Source organism: Trichoplax adhaerens, genomic scaffold (assembly GCF_000150275.1).
Source record: "Trichoplax adhaerens TRIADscaffold_7 genomic scaffold, whole genome shotgun sequence".
In the NCBI taxonomy this organism is placed as follows: Eukaryota; Metazoa; Placozoa; class Uniplacotomia; order Trichoplacea; family Trichoplacidae; genus Trichoplax; species Trichoplax adhaerens.
Window position 1 is genome coordinate 5064763 of NW_002060949.1, and position 26625 is coordinate 5091387.

Genomic DNA, 26625 nt, shown 5'->3' on the forward strand with positions numbered 1-26625 from the left:
TATACCGACACTTAAAATTTAACTAATGCGTAGAATATGTCGATGCAAATGTTTCCATATGCGTATATTGTACCAGTGTGTTATCATAGGATAGTAAGTCTGCATAGACTACGATATATATATATATATTCGTACATCAGTATACAGTAATTACTTTATATCATGCATTCGATTTTCTACCGTCATGTACCAGTTTTATAGTAAATTCTCATAGCAATCGTTGTGAACGAGCATATCACGTATCCTTATTTACATGCGCATAGAATAAATCCGTTAGTGAATTCAGATTTACGGTAACATCCAATTCCTTACACAATATAACTACAAATGGAGTTTATAAACTAATATCAAAATCGCTTTATTCTCCGCAGCACAAAGACATAGTGATAGATTGAACTATCCATTACTGTCTTTATTAACATTTACAGTATCGCTAAGGAATTGACGCCATTGATTAGTATAATCTTTACAACCCTTTTACAAGTCTAAGAATTCAAAAATTAACAATTAAAACATCAATTTGCCATCAGCCGCTAATCAGCAGATCGGGAAAGTTCTCATCCATTCGGCTTTGGCTAGCAACATTTTGTAAAACTTTCTTATAGCTATCTGTTAATGCTGCACTTGTTGCAGTGTCGAGGGTTGCAAGACATTTCTATTCGACATCGAAATATATCTCAATCAGTTAATTGCAAATTTACCAAGTAAACACGATGTACTGTACACTGGTACGTAAACGCATATATGTATATTAGTACATACGCGTACTTGTACCAGCATGATCCAGCTGTGTATCATTCTTACCTGATAAAGCTCATTTCCATTTCTTAAATCTAAAAGGACGGCCAAACACCTTTCCGAAGCTAATTTTATAGGCGTATTCTTTTCTTTTGCATTATTCAACAAAAGCGGAATCAATTTCGCTCGTGATGATACATTTAGGGTATCTGAATTACCACTAAATAATACATGCAAAGTATGCGTAGTGACTAATTTAACATCGTTCGATTTACTTCGTAATGCCTAAAATAATATAAAAAGGAATGTTAAATTTAAAGAGTATTTAGATCAACATTCATATACTGTACAAGTGTACGTACAAAGCGAGTTTAAAAAGTTTGACATTTTTACATACTTCGATTAACGCTGATATTAGAGGGAGTGGAGGATTTTCCGATGTATACAGTCGTAGCATACATCCTATTGACTGCACGCCAGCACAGCAGATAGGAATCTGACAATACCAAGAAACTATTAACAACGACTCTAACTATATATCACTATTTCATGGGCAATTACCCTATCTGCACATGCTTGAGCCGTGATGGTCTTGATAATTTCATTCTTCATATCTACTTTAACAAGCTGATTCATAGCCTTATGTAGACTGCAAGTCAGTGCCATAGCCAATCCATGCCTGTTAACCCATTCCTGATTTTCTCCATCAGCTATACCAATAGCAATTATTTCAGCGTTAGCTAAAGTTATTGGAAGCTCTAAGATTAGAGGCCATCATTGGCCTACTATTATTATCAAAACAAATAAGTTTTTACCAACAAATTCTGTAACGATATCCTTTAGCTCATTTTCGGGAATAACGTTACAAAACGAGCTAATACATTTTGCAGCCTCTTCTCGAAGTTCTTCCTGTTATAATAGGATATCGATCAAGAACAAATTGCATAGTTAACTTGAAAGCTAACGTAAATTTCGGTGTACTGTAATAATACCTCGCTAGAAGCAAGCAGTAGGAGTAACGTTGCAATAATAGGTTTACGAGTGTCTTCTTTAATTTTTCCTCCAACAACATCGGTAACGCCCGATAAAGCACCCAACATCGACACCCTACATTATATTTAAATCAGATGTTATTTACTTTTGCTTAAATGAATACAGTTTCGTAAATCCTAAGTAACCTAATAGCAATATCTTCAACACTTTTAATCCCCTTATGAAGCTCGGTAAACAATAAGTCCGCACGAGAATGATATTTAATCGCAAGTTTCAGAGCTTTGCTTGCTTCGTCTCTTACTGCACGATTGGCGTCATTAAGCGCTTTTCTAAACGTCGTTTGTAATTGTGGTACGAATTGTTTAAGGTTGGCGCCGACCTTTTATAATATAAGCAATAACAGGCAATTATAAAAAGTAATAATATAAATAGCGACAATATTATCTATTTACGAAAGAAAAAATTTTGTCTTGCCTTTTCCAGTAAGATAACAATCGTATGAAGTATAGCAACACGAACATTACCATTAAATGTATCTCCTAAAATTCTAATCAGAGGGCCAGTCATATTGACAACATTTGGCTTTAAAGCCGCTACACTTGTTAACTCAATCAACTCTCCTAAACCAGTCGCGGCTTCTTCTTTAATCTCGGAACTTCTACCCAAGATACCTTCACGGTAAAACGCAAATAAAGGCACTATTCCCTTTATTAAGAAAAAAATTCCTAAGCTAGGTTGTATCATTTAACCCTTTAAGATATTGCAGATAAAAACCTTTTTAGGTAAGCATAACCCGGGAAGTTCACCATCCTTTACGTCGTCTCTTACAAATCGTACTGCTTGCCTGAGATGCTCAACTTGTTGGATCATTTCAACCCCTGATAATCTCTACAAACAGAAGAAAAATTGCAGCTTGATTATTGCGATTATGATGATTGCTAAATGTTGTCTGCAATTTGGATAAAAACCTTTGAAATAACATTTAGAATATTCCAAGCAAGGCACAAAACATCATTATCGGAATCGTTAAGCATTCGAATGAGAGTGCGTAAAATTAAATCCATCTGAGAAACATAATCGGCAGTGGATTCGCTAAAGAATGGATGCAATAAGCCTAAGGCAGTCTGGGAATATAAATGATAATGTAATAATTATAATAAGACTTCGCGAAAATGCTGTATAAATAACAATTATCATGCTTCATTATACCCTTCGCATGTCAACATCTGATGACTTTGCTAACTCAAAGAGTTCTTCCAATACAACTCTAACAGTCGTTTCATCACTTATTGAGACAACTAACGTCATACAAGCTTCATAGCTCTATCAAACGCAAGTACAATTTAAGCTTAATAGCAAATTTTATCACGATTAGATCTAAACTATCTATGAGTATACTACAAACTGAACCTCTTTTTCCTTTTCATTATCTCTTGTATACCCTTTGATAACACTTAGCAAGGCAGGTATTACTTGATTCGCATATAACGATAACTCTTCACCGGCAACTGAAGCAACGTAGGCAAGAGCTCTTACTTGGATTGGTTCTCTAGCAAGCTATTATGCAAGTGAACAAAAATCAGCATATTTCTTATGCTTTAGAAATCTTGTATACCATATAGATAACATTCTAACAATATTTTACTTTCACTATGATTACCTTTGGCACTAAGAACGGCAATGTAGTACTACTTTTAACCAATACTACTTGTTTTAACCCATCAAGTGCATTTTCTACCATATTCTTATCATCACTATCGATTTCATTTAAAAGAACGGTCAAGATTTCATCAAAAGCAACATCGCCTGTGGAAAATGAATTTTTAGTTTAGTCAATCATAATTAAAGATAGAAATAAAATTTCTGTTAGAAAAACTACGCACCAGTTCTGTCATGAAGATTGTGAAAAGATTTAGCCGCAGCCACTCTAACATCCTGTATATCATCGCATAATACTTTACGAATAACTGCCACCAAGGCATCAATAAATTGCAAAACCTATACGGTAGCAAATCCAGTTTTAAACATTTCTCAATCAATATGATACCATAGTTAACTACAAACAAGTAGGATAAAGTAGGAGATAGTTACTTGTTCTCTACTTATGCATGAGATGATTGCACCCAATCCAATACATGTGCCTTTTCTTCTAATAACGTCATCATCTTCAATTCCTTGTTCTAGAATTGGAATCATCTCTGGTAAGACCCGGTCTCCTAATTTTGTTACTAAATCTGTTAAGCTAGCAGTGGCCATCTGCAAGTAAAGATATTCAAATATTAACTTATGAAGCGCATTTTAAATGAGTGTAAACTGCTACAGCTACGCACATGTCTCATATCCAAGCTAGAGCTAGCAAGACAACCAATAAGCTTCACAAATAGGTTAGGCAGCATTTCGCGTAAAGCCTTCGGCGTATTGATAACAATAACTTTCCATACGTGCATAGCAGCTTGTCGAACCAAGTGCGCAGCATCTGATCTACACATATAGAGACCAGAAAGTACTCGATCGCGACGTCCTCGACCTAATGCACCTAAAATCGACTACGTCAACAATCATAACATTTATTAATAAAAGTCGAAAAAACTGTACTGAGCGTAAAATAATTTAAGACGAATACAACCTGCATCGAATTTTCTGTACCAAAGTTTTCTTCTTCTTTACCTTCTGTACTCATTTTACCAGTAACGCCAGATAAATGGAAAAGTAAATCACCGCACAATTGTACAGAACTAAAACGGATGCGCCAATTATCATCAAGCAATCCAGCTTCAAGTTGAGGTAGAAATAATGATATGGCAGTTTTAGAGTATAAACTAATAATTAGTTGAGCTGCCCGGAGAGAAGTATCTCTTACATATTCTGTTTCATCAGCTAGACCCTAAGAGAAAAGCCGTTGTTGTACTAATTAGTGTTTTATCACTAATATTGCCATTACCAAGAACTATAGCATAACAGCACCATTACCATGGAGGATAAATTTTACCTGTAGTACGCTAGGTATGATACTACCAATAAATGGAGAGAAATCATCTTTAAATGTCATTGGTAAATAAATAAAGAGCATCAAGTATCCATCTCTGACATTTGGTGGCACATCTCTTCGTTGAGTCGTTGCAATTATATCAGGGAGTAGTTTTTCAAGTCTCTCCAAGCCCAATCCGTATACAACTTCGCTTAGACCTATCGAAAATCCAATGAACGTTACGCTTTACATAATATTCTAAAAAACTATGTTAATACTGTATTAATGCACTAGAGTTATTGATATTTGCTATACCTTGAGCCGCTCCAGATCTATCTACAGTACTGGTATCAGTTACTAATTTATCCAATAACCAAGGCAATAAATCCTGAAAGGGTTGTTCTCCCATCCCTTTCACAAGAACTCCAAGTGCTTTAGAAGAAACGTGTCTCACCTACAATTTTAAGTCATACATTAAAGTATCAGGACTAAACTTATAACATAAAAATTTAATATTCCATAAAAAACGTAAACTACATTAGGCATCGGGTCCAAAAGAGCTTGCTTTAAACCAGGTACAATCGAAGGTAAGTACGGCGCTAAATCCTATAATAAAATAATTACTTCTTACTTCTTAATTTTACTAACGGCTTTTACTTTCGTAAGGTCATTACTAATCATAACTAATCAATCTTAATCACTATTAATCATTACTTTCATATCAGTTAATGTAAACATATTGCCAATAATTTGAGATGCCATCTTCTTCGTCTCAGATGATCGTTGCTGCAATGCTCTATGGATAACTGGCATAATGAGGGCTAAAGATGGTGCATCAATAAAGTGCACGAAAGATGTTGACAGTAATGTTTGCAAGCAAGTTGCCGTATGAATAGTCGGCTCACTGAGAGCATCAATTAGAATCGATGATATATCTACAAATACAACATTGGTTGTCATTAAAGTTATTAATAAAATGTTTATAAGGATAAAAGAGATAATAACGTCATTTGTAAAGTTACTTTGTATTTCAGGATTTTTAATAACGGAAGCAATCTGCTTCAGCGCATGTAAGCCAGCATGTTGTACTTTAGCATGTGAATCGCCTAAAATATCTACAAGGTTAGGCACTATATTTGGAAGGCATGATGATAACTGCTTAGGAGCACAGTGAGCCATAGCTCCGAGTAGTTCTACACTACCAGTTTTAGTTCGCCAAGAATCTTCTTTTAGAGCATCCAACAATGATGGAAAAATCAGTTTAACACCATGAGCACTTAATTTCTGCATGATTACTTTTGCTGCATCCTCTGTTGCCTAAGTTAATTTTAATTTTAATACTGTTTAACTTAACATCATCGTGCCGATCTTAATCGATAATTAAGGAAATCTATTGATGATTTTAAAACCAAGAAATTTACCTCTCTAACGTATTGGTTTCCATCGCCGAAGCAAGTTAATAAATGAGGTAAAATTACTACGATATACGGCTCGAATATTCTACCAAGCAAAGAGAATAATATCTCCAAAGCAAATAATGACCCTTCCGAAATACCGTACAAAAATATTTTAAAAGCAAATAAAACATAGTTCATATTTGAATATTATATGAAATCCACAGTATTAAAACCTTCTCTTCGTTTATAGTTTTTCTTATCTTGTATAGCTTCTTCCAGTGCCGACATAATGTTTAATTGTTTCAATGATAATATTCCAAGACCTTTCACAATACCCGCCAGTCCGTAAGCGGCTCCCCTTCTTTCGCCATATTGACCGGATTCAAATAGCTAATTATTTCAATTAGTACAGCACAGTATTACAACACTGAGGTTCTTGTTAACACATTCGCATGCAGGCAAGAACATTATACTATCAAACCTGTTGTAACATTCTCTTTATTAGATCTGGAACTTTATGTTTGACAGCAGGTATTACAGGAGGCAAACAATTAGCTACCGCTTGTTGAACCTTACGTTAATTAAAACAGTAAATTAAAATCTTTAATGAGTGATATTTGCTAAAGCAGATAATTATCATGAAACTACTTTACATTTAAAAATTCGATTAAGAGAGCATATTTACCGGCTGCGAGGGAGTTGACAATGTGTCCAAAAGTTTATCGATGATGGGTAACATCTAAAAATTTTTAAAAATTATAATCATTATCAATTTACGAATCCAAAATAGAGACGAATGCGTACAAAAATGAAGTCAGCAACATACCTTAGGATCATCCTTATCCAAATGTTTTGCTAGAGAGCCCATAACGACAACAACAGCTTGCCTAATTGCATCTTCAGCGGAAGTATTAGGAGCGTTATCAAGGTAACTTTGCAACGTCGGCAGTAAGTTCCCTACAACAGCCTACAATATATGTATTGTTACCATCATCTTTTATCATTAGGCTTATCTCTACGCCAATTAGGGTTAATATACTCATAAAACATTGCTAATCTGACAGAAGCGTCACGGCAATATTAGTTCTATATTTACATATTAGGGACAAACCTTGCCATGCTCATTTATAATTGCTAATGCAGCGTCAAGCATATGCTTTCTAACATTTTCATCGCGATCACCAAGACTCAAGGGGACGAAAAAATTAAATATATTTGATACCTGTTTGAAGTTCGAAATGTTAATTGATGATGGAGAGAAAACACAACCATACTTAATGTAACAGCAAACAATAAGCTATGCTTTACATGATTTTTGCTCATCAACGGAGCCATCAATTCTATAGTTTGGCCAAGGCCACATCTTGCACGCCATTTATCTTTAGGTTCTTCATCATTTCTACGCCCCATAAGGTCTCGAGTTGGTTGTATAAGCTGAAAAATGTGAAGTAATTATTTTAATACTGATATTAACTTACAATTGAATTATGAGTAAGTGTACCTACAATTAGATTCTTATCATATAATTCCAAAATTTGCTTAATGACAACATCGATCTGATCTGGATACTTGTTCACGGCAGCAGTGACAGCCATAGAACTGATTTTTCTGAGCATTTCATCATCATTAACTACAAACTCGAGTAAAGTCGCGCAAATACCAGGCTCTAAAGAAAAATCTAGATCCTCCCATAATCTGTCAAATCATAGAACATTTAATTCATTTTAATCTTAACACGTTTTCTAAATAAAATTAGTTACCTTTTCGAAAGATTTGCAACGTCTTCATTGGTATCAAATCTCAATACCCAAATGGATTTCAAGAAACTTGTACAACGCAGGCGAGCATCATCGGCGGAAATGTTTACCGATTTTAAATCTTTAAGGCAACATAAGGTACAAGTCATGCCTAGAAGACCGGATAACACAGATTTTCTCAAAATAACTTCCGGTGACATTAACCCCAATAGCAGGACATCAAGTTGCTCAGCTGTAACGTTTCGATAACAATTTTCATCGCCAAGAGTGCTACACAATCGCTCCAAACTATCGCATGCTACTCGCTGCACGAAATTTCATGTTAAGTCAAAAAATTGTTGGATCAAGTAAGTTAAGGTTAATATTGGACAAATTTACCTGTAAGTTAACTTCTTGAATTCCACTGACGGGTAAAGCTATGAAATCTATTAGAAGGGAAAGCATATCATACGATGGAAGGAATTGTGGATCGTCCTGTAAGCAAACCCAGTTTTTTCAATAATGATTGTTAGTCTTATACACAATAAGATAGGGCTTGTAAAATATTAGAATATAATTATATGATATAAAAAGAACGTACCTCACTAACAGTACTTGATTCGGTTGTAGCTCGGCTAATGCGAAATTGCGAATGCTCACATATAACTGCCAAAGCTCGTTCCAGTAACTCGTTACTTCGTTCTATTGTTGTTACAATATAACGTAGTAACGGAAAACAGTAAGAAAATGCATAGGTTGATAATTTCTTATTGATTTGTACGGTGTTGTGACCACTATCCTTAGTAGATAGTCTTTGATATAAGCGTTCCATTGATAAACGAATATGTGATTTAATATCAATCATTCTCCATTCACTGTCTAGGTTCGTATCAGATTCCGTAATACGAATAGTACATGATATTACAGTATCAGCTGTAATTCAGGCATAAACAAAATGTTAGTATAAAATACAACCGTCTCATATCTAGCTAGATTAGAAACAGTGCGAAAGAGCAATAAATAAAAATATATAAATTTACCCAGGAGTGTATCTTCACGATTGGTAAAAGCACAAGTACGAAGTTTATAACATAATATTTTCGCATATGATTTGGCAATGGGAGATTGAATTAGAGATAATAACACCGGTAGTAAACTAGATACATGACGTTGCAAGCAGCCTGGATTTGAATTGATGATGGACTCTAGTATCTGCGAGGACCTTGTAAGCGATGTATCTAACTGTGTGCATTAATGTGAGAATAATAATTATTCTTATGATACCCTGTGGTACGTAATTGCAAGGTACCAAGTTGTAAGCTTATCGGTCTTTATGAAACTTACCGATTTTAGTCTTGCACGTATTTCAGATTCTTTCTGTAACTGTGCTTTCATCAGCTCACGTTGTTTACTATCTAATGCTGCCATGCCAGATTCTTTATTGCCTTTTCGCTTACTGATTTCCTAAGATACAAGGATGAGGTTCAATATCGCACTATCAAAGCTACCAACACTGAAATAGCGGATTTTCTTTACAAGCATTATAATAGAAGTAGTACACTTACACGTCTAATTTCATCATCCATTAATTGATCTTCATACGAATACGCTTTCGATTCTCTTTTGACATTTTTTGCTCTACTATCGGCATTTAAGCTATAGAATTACAGTCATCAACATCATTTTTTGTAATTATCATTTGGTTTTTTGAAAGCAAATTAAAAATTTCGACGAAAATAGTAATAACCTTGCGATCAAATTTTGATTCGACAATTCTCCTTCAGGACATAAAAAAATTTTGTAATCTTCGTCCGAAATATTTAGCAAAGCCTCTTGGTTGAAATCTTGCAGAACATTATTAACCATTGCATCGACAAATTGACTTCCAACAACTTTAGAAAGAGTTTCTATGACATTCCTGACACCCTATCATAGTAATACTGTATTACAAACTGGTAAAAAGGTAGCATATTAAAAGAAATAAAAATAAAACTGAACCGAAAAAGAATACCTCAAACGACGTACGACTTTCCTCCATCATAGCAATAATTTCACCTAATCGACTTTGGACACATTCCTTAGCAATTACACCATTACTTTTTAATAGCTTTAACCAACATCGTCCGTCAACTATAGCTAAAGGTAAAGTATGAGAATTTCTATAGCGTGATAGCAATAACAGTGAATTATATGAACCGATGACTTCTACCTATATCGGGTTCGTGAGTATCAATCAAGATTTTGACTGCTAGTTCTTCATTAAATTGGTTACTAAGGTGTGCAGTTGCTGATGCTTCAAAAATTGTTTTAAGAGCAAAGACGAATATTTTTCTAGTCTTTTCCTGATTGCTACTACCTTCCTCTTTAGACGTATCAGTCTATACATATATACACATACACATATAAATCGAACATACAGCCTAAGTAACTAATTAACTTGACATTATTAATACATATAAGATTTCCTAATATTTCAAACCTTCTGAGATAAGCAAACTCTATAATGTTCTCTAAAGCATTGTAGTAGACAATCCAGTACATGAACTCCATTTAGAGTAATAGACTTCAAAATGGTTACGACATCTCTTGCTCCTTTACGGATTGCCCAACTATCATGTGTTAATCCATGAACAATGACGCTAGCAAGTGGGCTTTAAGCAAAAAATAATAGCACATATTGAATTACTTCCAGATTTACCCAACTAATAGGTATAAACAGTAGTGTCAAAGAACAAATAATGTTCCTTAGTATTAACCTTAAATTTTCTGCGGTTAGTTTAGAAGAGTGACATTTCAGGAGTATTTCAACGAATTCTAATACTAGTGCTAAATCTGTAAATAATGAGAAATTGTTATCAAACAAAAAAATTTCTAATCTAGTATTAGATAAGAGCTGCATATTAGTATCTACTACCTTCGTCACTACAATTGTTCATGAATTTATCGGAAGTAAATAGTTTGGAATTTGCATTAAGCACAGCTGACCAAAATCCAGTAAAATCGCAATCTATATTAAGTGTTTCATAACATCAGAAATTCAAATATTTTCCTTTGTATTTTTAGCTACATCCTAGTACAATTTACCTGACGCTTGTCCAGCTACACTTAACTTGCATAAAATAATGGCAGCTATTAAACCCTCTATTCTTGATGGTTGTTGACTAATTTGGGAAGTACACTTACTAAAGACCTAGTAAAGTTGACATCCAACATTACTCTTTTCATAAAGCATAGCAAAATCTAATCACAGTTTTAATACCTCTAGAATAGAACCTAGTACTGGAGCTCCGTATTTAAGGCAATCACCTTTATTTTCAAAGGCATAAAAATGAAGGTTATACTCGACCTTACTTCAAACAGACAGTCAATAATCAAAATTGTATCATTGATGCAACCATTTCTAACCTTTAAGGCATTTAGCTAAGAATTTCAAATAAGCAACACGTACGGTAGGTGTCGAGGCTTTATCAAGTGATCCATTCTTTAACAGATCAATTTAATCATTTAAGTATAGAATGTAAATAAGATTTGAAATAAATCAATCCTAGCATCTTAAACGGTACCTTTAAATATTCAAACAGAAACTTGGGTATTTCCGAAGTAATTGCTTCTGCCCATAAATTTATCACCGATATTGCATATATGTGCGATCCTTCATGAGCTAAACAAATTTGTTGCATTGTATTAAAAAAATTGCAACGTTTAATGAAAATGACAGTATCCTATTCTTACTTTCTTGCTTTGTATAATTTACGAGCTCTTGGCAAGCAAAGATAGCCAACTCTTCTTTTTTAGAGCTACCACTAACACTGTGATAACTTATACATCGGAGGCCTGTAATTGTATTGTTGCCATATCACAAACATTAAATAGTTTTATTTAATACCTAGCAATACCGTACATAATTATATCATCTTCATATTTTTAATAACCTTCTAAAATAGATACACGTTGTGTCCAAGCAGTTATTTTTCCTTCAGAACCTAAGACAAGAAATATCATGAGAAACCAATGGTAACTTCGTAAGTTTACGTCAATTTACAAAAAGGTTCAACATAAATAAAAAGTGTTTTATATGTATCAAAGATACTGTCCATCTTTTATGTTATAAAACCAATCTACCTTTCAATATTGATAACAAATAGTTAAAAAAACTTTTTGTAGCACCAGAGTCTGTACACTGGCGAATAAAATTTTTAATCATCAACGATGCTTCTTTGCAAATTTCTTGCTTGGATGAACGGAGCGCAGCTGAATAAAATATAGTAAAAGTAATTAGCTACTAATTTTATACAATTGAATGTTTACAAGAGTACAATGACTTATAGTTCAGCTTACAGGCGGTAATTTTGGAAATGTCCATCAGATATTGACTTAGATCAATTCTGACCGAATCGAATAAGAATGGCATACCTGCGATCGAAATATAAAGTGTAAGCGTTATTACAGATATAAGTCTAATCTAAAACTATGTTATGGCTGTCAAATTTTTGAAAAGATGAAGTTTAATATCACACATACATATAATAGCAACATCGAGGTTACGTAATGCAGCTTTTTGGACCGCTGGAAGGACCTTTTCTTTAAATTCAGCGTGATCGATATTATATATTAAGTACTTTGTCCAGATCTAACAAACGTGCGGTAGAGAGAAGGTAACAGATTATTATAAACTCTTTGTATATCTGTAGACGATAGTTAGTAAAAAATACTGTACAATTTATTACGGAAGCAATTTCAACGGAATTAAAGTAAATAATATTTGTAGTAGCAATTTGATAAATGTAATAAAAGTAACATAGCAGTCTTACCAAGATGTGTCTGGGAGGGACAGTTTTACTATTAATCACTGTTTTCAAGAATAGATTGAGCAGTTGTCCCTGAATATTACAGAAAACATATTACCGAAATTACTGTAAGATGTTATAAATTAACATACCAATTCATTCAACACATCTATTACAATTACTGTAAGATAAGTAAAATGTTGACTTACTTTATACTTCGAAATAGTCCCATTATCACGTAAGGATATCAAATACTTTAAGATCACCCCTAACATACTGAGGTAGTACTGTGGAGTGGGAAATTGTAAATTTATTCAATAATTTTTCAATGTATTAGATAATAGGACTAATGCACAGTCTTTGCTATACTTTTTACCTGCTCACCATCAAGGTTAGTGATAACGTCTAAGTATACAGTCGCTAACTCTGGAAACTAGATAAATAAAACGACAATCGCATGATATAATCCCATTACGGCTTCATAGCACTAGTATGGAGTTCTGTCATTGGTAGATAGCAAAATCACATTTAATATCTTCACTCTGAAAATTACCAGTTTAAAATTATTGACCAAGTATCTATTCGCCACGTTTACTAGTCTTTCATTATTGCTAGAAAGAACGAAATCCAATAGCTGACTCTGCATAACGATCTATGATTGAAATATGAAATAGGGTCATAATTCAAACGTTATATTATGTAAGTCACATAAGAACTAAAAGAGTAAATTGGATGAGATAACCGTTCGATATAACGTACAAGTTTATTCAGTGCAGGACTGGTAAATGTTTTAGATGAATTGAATACTGTACGCTGTATGATGCAGAGCCAATTTAGCATTATTAATACCTCCCTAGACGTTGATGTGCTATAAAAAGTAAAAGTAGTGTACAAAATTCTTAGCAAATTCTACACTTACGATTTCTGTATGGATACGTATATTGATTGATATCAATATACTCAAGACATTAACGAAGACATATTCCTTATGAGTTAATTAATAACTTACGTGCTTAGGCGACCAAGAGTGAATGCAGCTTCTTGCTGTAATAGTGGTAACAAGCACTTGATAGCCAATTTAGCTATTGAGATTAAAATAAATTGATAGTCATTAGCTTCCGTTGAGAGATACGATTAGATGTCACTCTAGGTGTACATGTAAGATAATTATTCCATAGAATGATAGATATTATACAACTCACATACTCGAACAAAATATCATAATTACATTATCCTGTTGTAACTACTATAAAATACTTTAAATCACTTGAAATAATACAAAAATGAATTTCTACTTGCATCATAACTGTACACAATGCAATAGCAATTAATGCTATATAACTTCAACTTTACCAGTCAATTGTTAAGCCTATATGGTACTGAATATAAAATATATGTAACGTATTTGCTGTATCAAAATAGATAACGCATTCGTTAGTATACTGTATTGTAAGCGTTACTTAAGTTGTCACAGATATGATGCTAATATTGCAAAAGTAACAATACGTCGATTACGTTTGTAACAGTTTACATCAATTAAATATTTTTAGAGATATTTGAAACTTAAGAAATTTACCATGAGATCCAGCCAAGGTATGTATGACACCAGCAACTTTTAAGCGATTTCTCCGAAGTCTTTTTTAAAATAGTAAACATGTAAAAGGAGCAAAGGTAAATTATCTATTGAAGATATACATGATGTAACAAAGTACCCTATTCAGTAATAATATAATTATTATTAAAAAAGGAGATTACTAATGTATCGTAGGATAACAAGCAATACATAGTTTGAGGTAGGTGAAGTGAAATTTTCAAGAGATTAATTTACCGAAGATTTCTCACAGACAGCATGAGATGATAGCATATTTGTTTGACTGCATCTTCTGGTAAATCTGTCATAACGTGAAAGCCAAATTTGAAAGTTAAGTACAGAGAATAATTGATTGGCTGTAATAAACGCAGTAGGCACAAAACTAGTGCGTCCAGTAGCAATGGCAAAATTGATTAAAACAAATAGGGTAGAATAGTTCAGTCCATGATTAAAGAGCTAGTATTTCAGATTATTGTATTTCTATATTCTATCTAACGTAGTATACTGAGAAAATGTTTTACGACATGTACTCGTATATACGCGTATGCACTGAATTTATAGTACTCCATTTTTGCAATCAGTGACTATCTGGATAGAAAATCATGGTCACAAAGTTACTTTTCTGCTTTAATGTACGTTTGTATGCAAATGATACAATGTATTTAGTATCTCTGTATGAAACTGAAGTAACATTATTAGCTTCTCAATATTTGATCCTTTTTCAGCTGCAGTGCGCGTATTATATGTTAGTCTACTCGTACATTTAATCTAGAGTAGTGTAGTAATGAAAAGGTTCAGCAATATAATCCATGTATCGAATTTATAACACTAAGATTTTGCAGGCAAATAACCATCGGGATAGAAAGATATAGTGATGAAGTCGTTTTTTTCTGATTTAATATACGGTTGTACTTTAATTATGTAATGGAATTACTGTATCTATTGTAGAACACCAACATCGTATTAGCACATTGCTTCAATATCTGATCTTTTTCAGCTTTATTACATGTCTTTTAACCTCCATAGTATTACTTTTATCATAAAATCACACATAAAGCTGCTATAAAGTCTTTTTTCTGCAATACACAGACGATTCCTAGCATTAGCTGATGCCTACTATCGTTATCCATTCTACGGATAAGTATCAATTCAAAAGTAGAACATTACCCTTGTTGGCAAAGTAAGCAAGGATTGTATTATTTCGGAATAGGGCATGTTGGAAAGCTGCCGATGACATATTTTCTAACATCAAGACATTTTCCTGAGTTGGCAATCGATGTCGATGTACAAAGCAAAAGAAGAGAGATTATTTATTTCATTCCTATGCAGTGACAATGCTGGATCGATCAACCATGACTGTAATCAGTATTGCAGTCTTACCTTTTCTGTATTGGCCATCACTGGTTTATGGGAAAATGTGAATTCAAAATTCAATTTTCCAGAGTATTTCTGTATACACGAGCAGCTTCCGCTGTGTATTTCTTAAGAATCTTTGATGAGTAAAATGGAAAAAATTAATTTTACATACGAGTAGAATTGCAAGTTGATCAGCTGACTGCGCTAGTAGCCATGCTGTATCCCAGATCTATTTCATACTTGATTTGTATACGATCGTTGATAGGGCTGGTGGTCAACACCTCGTATAGTTATCTCAAGTTTTTACTGAATTATTCATCCAATACAGATGCTGCTTACCTTCGCTTTCGTTAGTATAATAATCAACAAGAAGAGTCCAAGTGGTTTTAAAATTAGTTTGCAGGCCTCGACAATCACTTTGGATCGCTTTCCTTTCAGCAAGGTCCTTGCTGATTGTTCCCCTAGAATGTACAGTACAGGACAGTATAGGTTTAGACTGTACACTGTACAGAATGCATGACCATGCTTTGGGGGTAGCGAAAGGGTGGCCAGACCACTGTATTCTATTCTCATACGTACACTCGTTCAGCATGCATTATCACAGTACTGGTATAGACTGTCGACTACTGTTCAAGCCTAGTACCATCGTCTATACTCTAGCATACAGTATAACACCACCAAGGATTGGTTGCCCGTCTCGGCGTGTTCCACACACCTTGCTTGAACTGACACATAGACTTGTAGAAGAAAAATGGAACGCTGCACCATCGTAGCAGCGTTGGATTATATTTAATTATCACAGCTACTACTTTTATTAAGGCTGCTTAAAAAGCGACTAAGGAACCGCGAATAGTTGTGAATAAAACCTCTGCATCATAGAATTGATATTTTTTCGTTTAACCGTGTCGTAATTTCAGCTCATTACAGTAGTTTTGTATAGGCAATACAGTGATGGTATGTCGTGTAGAACTTAGGGATTTGCTCGATTTTAACAACTCAGAATTTTGACTTGACGGATTACGAACCTAGAGCTAAGAACCCGTATACTACAAACTGTGTTCGGCTATAGGCCGTTATTACACCTGTGCAGCGCTATAATTGCTTCTATGCTAGCACTCCGTATTAAATTGCGTCAACCGACACCTGTCAGCATTTCCGTCTCAGTATATGCAAATTATTCCACTACTACAGCATTAAGGCATACTAGTTTGTCATAGTTAAGGTTAATAATACAGAGATAAAAATAATTTGAAGAACGCAATTGATTCTCTAACACTACTACAGCATAAAGGCATACTAGTTTGTCATAGTTAAGGTTAATAATACAGAGATAAAAATAATTTGAAGAACGCAATTGATTCTCTAACACTACTACAGCATAAAGGCATACTAGTTTGCCATAGTTAAGGTTAATAATACAAAGTTAAAAATAATTTGAAGAACGCAATTGATTCTCTAGCATCCCATGCATCCATATCTTCATTTATTGAATTGAATAGACCTATAGCGGGCAAGCCTAGAGGTGCTATAGGCGGATCTCTTACATTCCTACAGTTTACATACGTGTATTGGGGTGAACAAGGAAAATTTCAATAGTACTCGTAATGATTGATTAACTGACTAAATCATACGCTTTCTTACGCGAACAAATTTTAGCAGCTAATAACTTTGTGTACTACAATCTTTCTTACTATACCGTATAAACATTATAATCATATACAACCAGCCAAAATATCACAATCTTAAGGCATGAGCTAAGGTTAGGGATATTTACGTATACAGTAACCGTTTCCATAGCATAATCACTAAATCAATTAAAACTATTTTTCCAATGTGGTTATTTCATTGGCTGGAAATTACTAATATAGTACTGTACAATCTACATCGAAGATCAACTCAAACAAATGACGTAGCAATCCACTTTCTAATCCAAATACCTCGTTTCATATTAGCGCACACCCCAGAATATTTTATTACAAACATTTACAAAGGAATTAAAATGCCGTCTTATTTAAAATAGTAATAATCAATATGCCCTTATATCATTAACATCTAAGCTGAATCTGAGTTCTTATGGTCAGAGAATGAATAATAATTTCCACTAGAGATTGATGTAATAAAAAATAAAAAATTAAGTAATGTGTATTCCATCTCTTCTTGCTAAGCTGAAAGTAATATACATGAAAACAAATACAGGCCTTATTAATAACAGCATTTAGTCTGATGAATATGATACTACCGTTACAATAAGAAACGATTTAAATAATCTTTCAAGAATTGTACCTGTATTCTTTATAAGCCTATTTATAACAAGAAAAATGAACCTGCAATTATTTATTGAAATCTTATATAAAATTAACAATTCCCGAATTACTCTGTAAAGATACCCTCTTACTTTGTATATTTTATGACGTACGATACACAAATTGCATCGTTACTGGCTTTGAACATACACAAATTTAATTTAAGTGCAATATAGCAATCTACCGAAACACACATTTATGGAGTAATATCTATAGCACAGTTTGCAGTATAGTGCAGTATCTGTAACAGCCTACTACACACAGGTCTGTGCATTATTATTTATAGTACCACCCATATCACGATTTTCTGATTGATGTTGTGGTATTTTCTTCGATGCCGTCACTTTCGATTTGCCAACCTTTCTACTCGATATTTGGCCGTTTTCGATGGCCTCATTTAAAGGTGTTCTCTGTACGCTTTGCTTGCTATGGATAGATTTAATACCTTTACCTTGTATCGCAATCATCTTTACTGAATCGCTGTGGACACTTCCTACATATATGTATCCTTGTGTCAATGCTGGGCCGAGATAGCGAGGACTGGCAAGATTCATCAGATGTCGTGAGACAGAACTAAAAAGTATTAAAGAAATGATTATGTCAGAAAATTGTTACTAAGTCAACTAAACTGCATCAAATTATACCATAATTATTTCCATTAATGTAAATTATACATCAAGAGAAATAATAATTAAATTATTAACATAAATAAACATTTAAGATTATTTGCTGGTTATTGACATAAGCGTAAAAAACCTGTTATCTGGATGGATTTGTATGATTTCCATAGAATTAAAATGGGTGACGTACAGGAATGGCTCGCGATATACTATATGAATATTAATACATTAATGTCAGACGTAAATTTAAGATAGTTAGAGCTGTATAATCCTATAATACTAAAATAGCTAATAGTATACGTAATATATTACAGAATTAATTTACCAAAAGTAAGAGGCAATCTTGACCATTTTAAATCATCCTTTCTAGTCCTTTTTCCGCACTCATTTACGAATATGCCAAATTCTAGTTAAGTACACCAAAAAAATACCAAACTTGTGACAACAATAAACATGTTTACTACATACGTCTATACTGTATCAACATCATCAACTTTCTTAAGATTTCACTTTGCCACTTACCAGAGAAACAGAGCAAATATTCTTCGTCTGAAATCTTAATGCATGCAATAGGAAAACTGCTAGCTGATGATACACCATAAATTGCAAATGCAAGGGAAGAATCATCACGGTCCAAGAATTCTTTTAAAATAGGAGAAATGAATACAACGCTTAATTGTTGCTCGATATAATTGCTATTAAAGAAAAATTTAATATGCGCCTATTTTTTAAAATAATAAACTACATGTACGTATGTAAAAGCACATATCTTTTACCATTTATTTCATTAGTTTTCAAATTAATAATGTGATATCTATCCGTTCCTATAATAACTCCTGAATTTGTAAATTGAATACAGCTGCATGGTTCCTGGGTTGCAATTTCCTAATTTCAAATAAATATAGTATAAGCGTAAGATAGTGTTGCGGTAAATTACAATTTAAAAGTAGCATTTAGTATTACTAAGTTCACCTTTTTAATGCAGAATGTTTTATCTTTTGCAGAAAATTCAAGTAAAGTTGTTTTATTTTGTAATGCTGCACAAACGTAAAGGCGTCCATTAATCTGCAAACATATCATAAGTAATTTTTAATTTTAGATCGCTATCCATCAACTGTATCAATATATATATATATATATATGTAAGCTACATATTTACTCGTGCGGATGAAAATAGATGGCATGAATGAATATTTTGCACTGTATTTATAGCCAGCTTCATCTGGGGAAAAGTGCCAGCCTTTTTGGAAAGATCGTCTCTATCAATCCAACACAACTGCTTATCTTTACCTTAAAAATAGAATTTACTCTATATTATTATCATTATCCAGTTACTGCTTTCATGAAAATAAGATAATATCAAACCTGTGATTAATATTAGCATTTGCTGATCGTCAGTATATTGCATTTGAAATACACCCGGTATCCCTGACAATTGATTGAGGCTACCGGAACGATGACTAGATTTGATACTGGATGAGTGTAATGTAAATAAGCCTTCTTCACAGCCAACAAAAACGTATTTCTCTTTACTTGGTAGAGTACAATTGATCTCCTTGACACTTTTACCATGTAATTCAAGTATTACATTTCCGTCAACTGGTCTGCTACTATCTTCTTGGTCGTCAATTAAATGTTCTAAAGCTTTTACCCAACGTTGTTTCTCAGTAAAATTGGATGCCATCAAATACATTATCTGAGATGGCCAACAAGCAGTAATAGGTCGTATTTCAATACCAATGATGAAAGGACGATCAGTCGAAGCAACGCTACTTAGTTCAACACTATTCACTTCGGCATTAATAACAGTTTCCGAATTTTTAAGAATCAAGCTAAATTCTTCCAGTGGACTTTCATCCCTTTCTTTATTATATAAAGCAATTCTATCCTCTGCTAATACAATCCATCTATTTTCCCAATTTTTCTTAGTACTACCTGGTCTTTTAACCTTCATCCAACCCTGCAATTTATGACCAGCAATTGATAATGAACTTTGCTGTTGCTTTATAGTATGTTTTTTATCAGTATCTGTTTTATTATTATTATTATTATTATTAATATCTACAGTTAGATGCTCTAATAATTCTAGCGGTAAACCGCAATTGTGCGGCAACGCAGGGGAACATTTAACATGGCAAGTAGTCTGGCATTCAGTACATTTTGCGACTTGGCGTCCAAAGTGGATACTATGTAGACATACACTACAGCTTACCGGGCGCATAGTAAGACAAGTAGTAAGCCTATGTGGAATGTTATGATGAATCCTTTCTTTAGAACGCTCATTAATAGGTTTATTAATAGACTCATTCATGGATGACTCATCGAGAGTGTTATCTAATAGCGATTTTTCACCAGCTATTTCCTTATCCATTAAATCAGTTAACTTTCTCTTTAATCTGCCTGTTTCTAACCTAGAAGCCTCCAATTCTGATCTTAAACGTGTAATCTTGCTTTTCAGTTGAATATTGTTAGCTTTTTCTTTGTCTAATAAATCTTGAATTTCCTTATTCGTATTACCATTGAAAGTCTTTCCTAATAGCTTCTTCTTCTTTTGTGTTCCTGATGATTGTATATAATCGATCAGTTTCGATTGCTGCATAGCAGTTGCTTGCAACTTCATTTTTTCTTCATTATGCATATTTTGTACTAATTCAAGCTGACTTTCTAATTCGGCTATCTTAATCGAGAGCATTTCTTTCTCTTCACTTGTGCTTTCAATATCTTGGTTTAAGATAAAGTTCGCTTTCCTAGCGGCTACTAGATCGTTTTGACACTTTCGTAGCTCCTTTTCAGCCTTGCGATATAGCTTAGTTTGATGTTCGAATTGTTGCTTTAATGATTTATTATCTAATTCAAGGACTGTTTGTTTCCTTTCTAAAGCACCCATATCGTTATTCATTATAGCTGACTCCTTCTTGTATTCCTCAAGTTGTTGATAGTATTTTTCAACATCTTTTGTATGCTTACTAAATGAATCTTTTTGCAAATTTTCGAATTCAAGAACTTTGTTTTCGAAATATAATCTTGACTGCTTTTCAGTCTCTAAGCTAGCCTTTGTAGATGCAATTGTTCTTTCCGCTTCATCCATATTATTCTCAAGTTCAACTTGCAGCTTATTGTAACTTGACTCTTTAGCTTCTAATTCCTCATTAATGTATTCCAAATCTTGAATTTGTGCTTCAAGAATATTGCATGTCTTTCGTAGGGTACTAAGGGTCAATTCTTGATTTTCGATGTGACTTTGTTTCTCTGCAAGCTGTTCTCGAAGTTCTTCACAAATTCTTTTCGATCGATCAGTGCCATTCTTAAGTTGCGATAATTCTCTTCTGTAATTATCGCATTCGTCCCTCACCATGTCAAGTTGTTTTGCTTTTTCATTTAATTGATTTTTAAGACTATTAATTGCTTCGTTATCACCCTTTGTAGATTGTAATTTATCGCTATTGGCTTTTAATAGAGCTTGCAGTTCATCTACTCTATTTTTAAGTTTACGTTCACTCTCCTTCATATTCATGATCAAGTCAGCATCTTCTGCAGATACACGTTCAGATCCTGATAACTTCTCTTTCAAATCAGTAATTCGATTTTGGAAATTTTCTTTATTTTCGATATTCTCTTTATCAAGTTCATTAATTTGAGTAACAAGAGCTACAGTTTTCTGTTTTTCCAAATCTAACATATTGTTTGATTCTGCTAATTGTCGCTCGAGATTTTCCTTTTCCGATTTCCAGTTTTTGATCACTTCTCCTTCAACGGAATTTCTAGATGAATGACAATACTTTTGACGCCGTAACTCGAAAATTTCATCCTGTAAGCTATGATTTGTGGCTAAAAGATTTGTATTTTCATCTTTGCATTTTGAAATATTGTTATTTAACTTTTTAATATCATCACTTAGTGCAATCTTATTTATTTCAAATCTTTTTCTATCACGAGTCCACAATTTCATCTGATGGTCATATTCGTCGCCATTTTCCTTTATTTTATCTTCTAATTTTCTACAAGTCCTTTCTGCCCTTTTTTGTGCTCTTTCAGATGAAGATAATTTCTGTTCCAATTCGTCTACTTGTGATAGAAGACTATTACATTGCGTAGTCTTCTTTTTTAGCATTTGACTAAGTCTAAATTCGGCATCACCATTTGCTACTACTTGTCGTATTTCTCCAAGTTCACTTTCCAGGCATTTCTTCTCACTTTCCAATTCTTCAATTCGATTATGCATATCGGATTCATTAGCATTCTTTTTTAACTCATCTATTTCATCTTGCATTAATGATTTTGTCCTCCTTAAATTTTGTATTAATTCAGTAGCTTCAATGTTAGACTCGTTAGCTTTGGACAATTTGTTTTGATAATCCTCCATGCGAGTTTGATATTCTGCATTAACTTTATTTAACTGAACTTGTAGTGTATCCGCACTTTTCATAGCATTTTCATTTAACTTGGCGCATTTAGATTGATACTCTGAAATTCTTTGCTTCTGATCTTCATTTAGCTGCTTTTGATTCAGTACCTCTTTCTCTAATCGTTCTATCTTCTTAGTTAATCCATCCATGTCACACTCTACCTTAGTCTTAATTTCTTCTAACTCACGGATCTTCTCATCTTTCTGCTTTAAAATTTCTTCTCTTTGATTCATTTCTTCGACTTCAGCAAGCAATTTTTTCTTGTCTGGCTTCTCGCTATCAGATAAACCCAACGTAATTCGCCTTTTTAATCCTTTCACTTCAGTTTTATTCATTGCAAAATCTTTTTCTAATTTATGATTAGTTTCTTGCAATCTTTCTACAAGATCATTTTTTTCTTCAACAGTAGACATAAGCTCTTCAATTGTAGACTGTAATTGGCTATTTAGTAACTTTAATTCGTTACGATTAGCCATGGCTTCTTTCAATTCCTCAGTTTTACCTGCATAACGTTTCTCAAGATCCTGAAGACAATTTTGATTACTGTTATCAATTCCTAAATTGATCGGTTGCCCATCAGATAAATCTTTTATGTACGTAAAGCCTGCAAATGGTAGCTGTTTCTTCAGTGTCTGTAGGTCAGTTTGAAAATCAGCTGCAGTATTACTTGCATCATCAAAAGTATCAAAATATGCAATATCCCCATATCCATTCAATTCTGGTACATGAGGTGGCACAGTACTACGCAATGTCGCCCAATTAATGCCATCGAAAAATGGATGGCAACCAAGGCCATTGTAGGCTAATCGTTCTGACTGATCAGTAATTAATTCTTTAAGAAGTAACTTAGCGCTATCGCTAACAGATACATGTGGTGGAATGCTAAAAGTATCCTATTTTTTGAATTTTTTAGATAGAAAATTCACATTAACCAGGACTATTTTCAATTAAAGTTCGATGTAAAAAATTATTATTGAATCGTCAAGAAGGCTGTATTTATCTTTTTGATCCGAAATATATTGTTATCGTAAATTTACTTACCTTATAACCCATAATACGACCATATGTAGATATAATGGTATCACCGGTAAAAGGAGTTTGACCGAATAACATTTCATATATCATAACTCCTAGTGACCACCAATCGCATTCGATACCGTAAGTACCACCATATTCGAGGCCAGATAAAACCTCCGGAGCAATATAATCTGGTGTTCCGACTGGCATTTTTGAAAGTACCTGTTAAAAACCGATCAATTATAATAAATTTTTGAAATAAGTTATTAAAGTACAGAAAATCAACGGTAAATAATAATGACGAATTAAGGTTTCAATTCTAACCGTATTATTAGGAGATAGTCGTGCAGCAGAGCCAAAATCTGCTAATTTAACGTGGCCTGAGCTATCTAGTAAGATATTATCAGGCTTTATGTCTCTATAATTTAAATCAGTTAGTGATATGATTATAACAAGGTGTAATTTCTTAGAAAGTAAAAAAATCGTACCACACAGTACTTAATTTACATTATAGATTAAAAGCTAAATTTTTGAATGAACTATATTCTACTAACCTATGAACATAACCCATCATATGTAGGCTATGGATGGCTAAAACACATTCAGCTGCATAAAAACGGCATGCGCTTTCCTCTAATCGATTATCGCATCTGCTTAGTAAAGATAACAGATCGCCTCCAGGATGAAATTCCATAACCAGATAGAGAAAGTCATCGTCATGAAATGCATATAATAATTTAGTCAACCATGAACTATTAGCTTTGGCCATGATATCTCTTTCTTCATTAAAGAAGCAGATCTATAATATAACATTGATAATTTTATTTTTTAATATGGATACATCATTACAATTGAATTTTTGAAGAAAGATTTAGATGCAGAAATTTAATATTTCGTATATATCCGTGTATAACAACTATAAGCGTATCAAGTGTTGACTTACCTCATCTTGAGAGAGTGTTTCACTCTTTTTCAGAACCTTCATTGCATAATAATTATCTGTTGTATTCTTTTCTTTAACAACTTGTACCTACAAAAAATTTCGATACAGTTGTAAGGGTGCAATAAGGAAATTGTGTTGAATTAGAAATAACCGAATGACTTCGTCAGCTTAAGACTAATGTATTGTACTACTTTATAGACGTAATGCTTATTTACAAAATGTAAGGTAGAAAGAGCATAAAGTATCTACCCCTAAGTAGATATCGTATGCGCATATGTATAGCTAAAATAGATGGATAAAGTAAGTAGATGACATTTCAAGCTGTTCTGAAAACAATCGTCACAAAACTTCAAGCTAATCGTCACTGAATAGCTTACGTACTCCAGTAGAGCAAACAGCTATATCATGACATTTAGTGACTATAATTACAACAAGTTACCCCCCTAAAACAAGAGAATGCACATTACCTCTCCAAAGTGGCCACGACCAATGATGTGCTGGACCTCAAAGTCTTCCTTGTTGACGAACATGGTTCTTAGAGTATCGATAGCATCAGTATCTAGGAGAGATAATAAAATTCAATTTCTGCACATCGAAAATATACAGAATTATTGAGAAAAATCAATTTTAATTGTATCAATTGAAAAATGGACAACATACATTTATTAACGTATTTTATAGCATCTCGGCTAACACTCGTAGAACTGGAACTGTCACGGACGCATTCGTCATATAACATCAAGAAGCAATCAATAAAACTTTCCTTGCAGGAAACATCCTTCAATGACGGATGGACCAACTTGTTGCCAAAGAACTGATTTAGTTTGCCACTTTTTGAAGTTGCAGATTCCTCCATGGTAATAACAGCAATATTACAAATAGGATTCTTGAATAACAGAAAAGGAATGCTCTCCAATCACAACACAACTGGTGGAAAGTCGAGAGCGACTTTTTTTTCAATCGCTCCTTCAATGTTGTCTGTTAGTAGACTGCACTGTTAATATTTAGAATCAAGTCGATTGAATCGAACAGTCAGTCTTGAAATCTAAGGTATAGTATACTTACTGCTCGCCGAATGAACAGCAGATTGATTTGAAATGGGCAAATCCCAGCAATTTGGATGTTATATAGTACCTAAAGTACCGTAAATATCACCTCCTCTTTTTTTGAATTTGAAAATTCTGGTGGTGCGCTTTGATTGGCTGATTGCGAGGAAAAGGTTACGATACGGTACGGCACGATCCGTGACAGTACAGTACAGTACTGTACTGTACAGTACTGTACACTCAGGCTCTTTACTGTACACTGTACACTGTACAATATGCACTGTCGTGGACAGATGGACTACAGTACTAAAAGACTGGACTGGATATGCCTTTAGATGGACAGACGTTTGGCCAACTTTGGTCAACAAATTGTGTCAAACACTTCGTTATGACAGTACTAAATTTAGTATATAGACAGTCGATTCTAAATTGATTGATTTTGTGAATGAAGTAATATTACATTGTATTTCATAGGCTGTTAGTAAGCTCTGCTTGGAAGCAGTAACTTTAAACAATAAATGTTATTCAAATTAATCAGAGTGATTTAGAAAACAGACTGGGAAAATCCATACTGAGTAACTATTTTTCGCCATTGGGAGGGGGCCTCATCTGCTAGGGAAAGTCCGTCCATCCGAGGAGAGTGTCTACTGTCCGATCCAGTCTGGTCTGGTGTACAACTGGACTATAGTCAGTCTGTTAAGTTCATCGAGGTCAGAAGAATTTC

General features: G+C 33.7%; 3 protein-coding genes across 3 annotated transcripts; all 3 read right to left on the reverse strand.

Annotated features, from left to right (window-relative positions):
• Positions 1-526: 526 nt before the first annotated feature.
• TRIADDRAFT_58366 (uncharacterized protein) lies at positions 527-14518 on the reverse strand (the record flags this gene model as incomplete). Its single annotated transcript, XM_002114451.1, has 58 exons — positions 527-655; positions 805-1023; positions 1300-1448; positions 1554-1647; positions 1731-1845; positions 1917-2110; positions 2251-2436; positions 2506-2619; positions 2700-2855; positions 2941-3054; positions 3142-3288; positions 3392-3537; positions 3615-3729; positions 3823-3987; positions 4062-4277; positions 4358-4615; positions 4721-4917; positions 5015-5153; positions 5237-5305; positions 5414-5634; positions 5722-6016; positions 6121-6242; positions 6330-6486; positions 6578-6667; positions 6782-6835; positions 6923-7063; positions 7208-7318; positions 7405-7530; positions 7575-7791; positions 7857-8158; positions 8232-8327; positions 8434-8534; positions 8873-9074; positions 9177-9296; positions 9398-9488; positions 9580-9758; positions 9844-9968; positions 10042-10210; positions 10312-10483; positions 10589-10664; positions 10747-10839; positions 10917-11022; positions 11092-11138; positions 11238-11313; positions 11396-11493; positions 11565-11666; positions 11765-11815; positions 11955-12083; positions 12171-12245; positions 12354-12462; positions 12644-12712; positions 12829-12906; positions 12996-13052; positions 13173-13271; positions 13469-13487; positions 13629-13701; positions 14196-14254; positions 14448-14518. The coding sequence occupies 58 exons, from the start codon at positions 14516-14518 to the stop codon at positions 527-529; spliced, it is 7500 nt and encodes a 2499-aa protein (XP_002114487.1).
• Positions 14519-18123: 3605 nt separating this feature from the next.
• Positions 18124-21844, reverse strand: TRIADDRAFT_27763 (uncharacterized protein; the record flags this gene model as incomplete). Its single annotated transcript, XM_002114452.1, has 8 exons — positions 18124-18442; positions 18611-18698; positions 18815-18895; positions 19012-19131; positions 19266-19374; positions 19462-19554; positions 19649-19779; positions 19855-21844. The coding sequence occupies 8 exons, from the start codon at positions 21842-21844 to the stop codon at positions 18124-18126; spliced, it is 2931 nt and encodes a 976-aa protein (XP_002114488.1).
• A 1632-nt stretch (positions 21845-23476) lies between these two features.
• Positions 23477-25756, reverse strand: TRIADDRAFT_27610 (uncharacterized protein; the record flags this gene model as incomplete). Its single annotated transcript, XM_002114453.1, has 7 exons — positions 23477-23788; positions 23937-24134; positions 24237-24330; positions 24467-24711; positions 24856-24942; positions 25323-25414; positions 25516-25756. Coding segments are annotated over 7 exons (1269 nt in total), but the record flags the coding sequence as incomplete, so codon positions are not given.
• Positions 25757-26625: the final 869 nt, after the last annotated feature.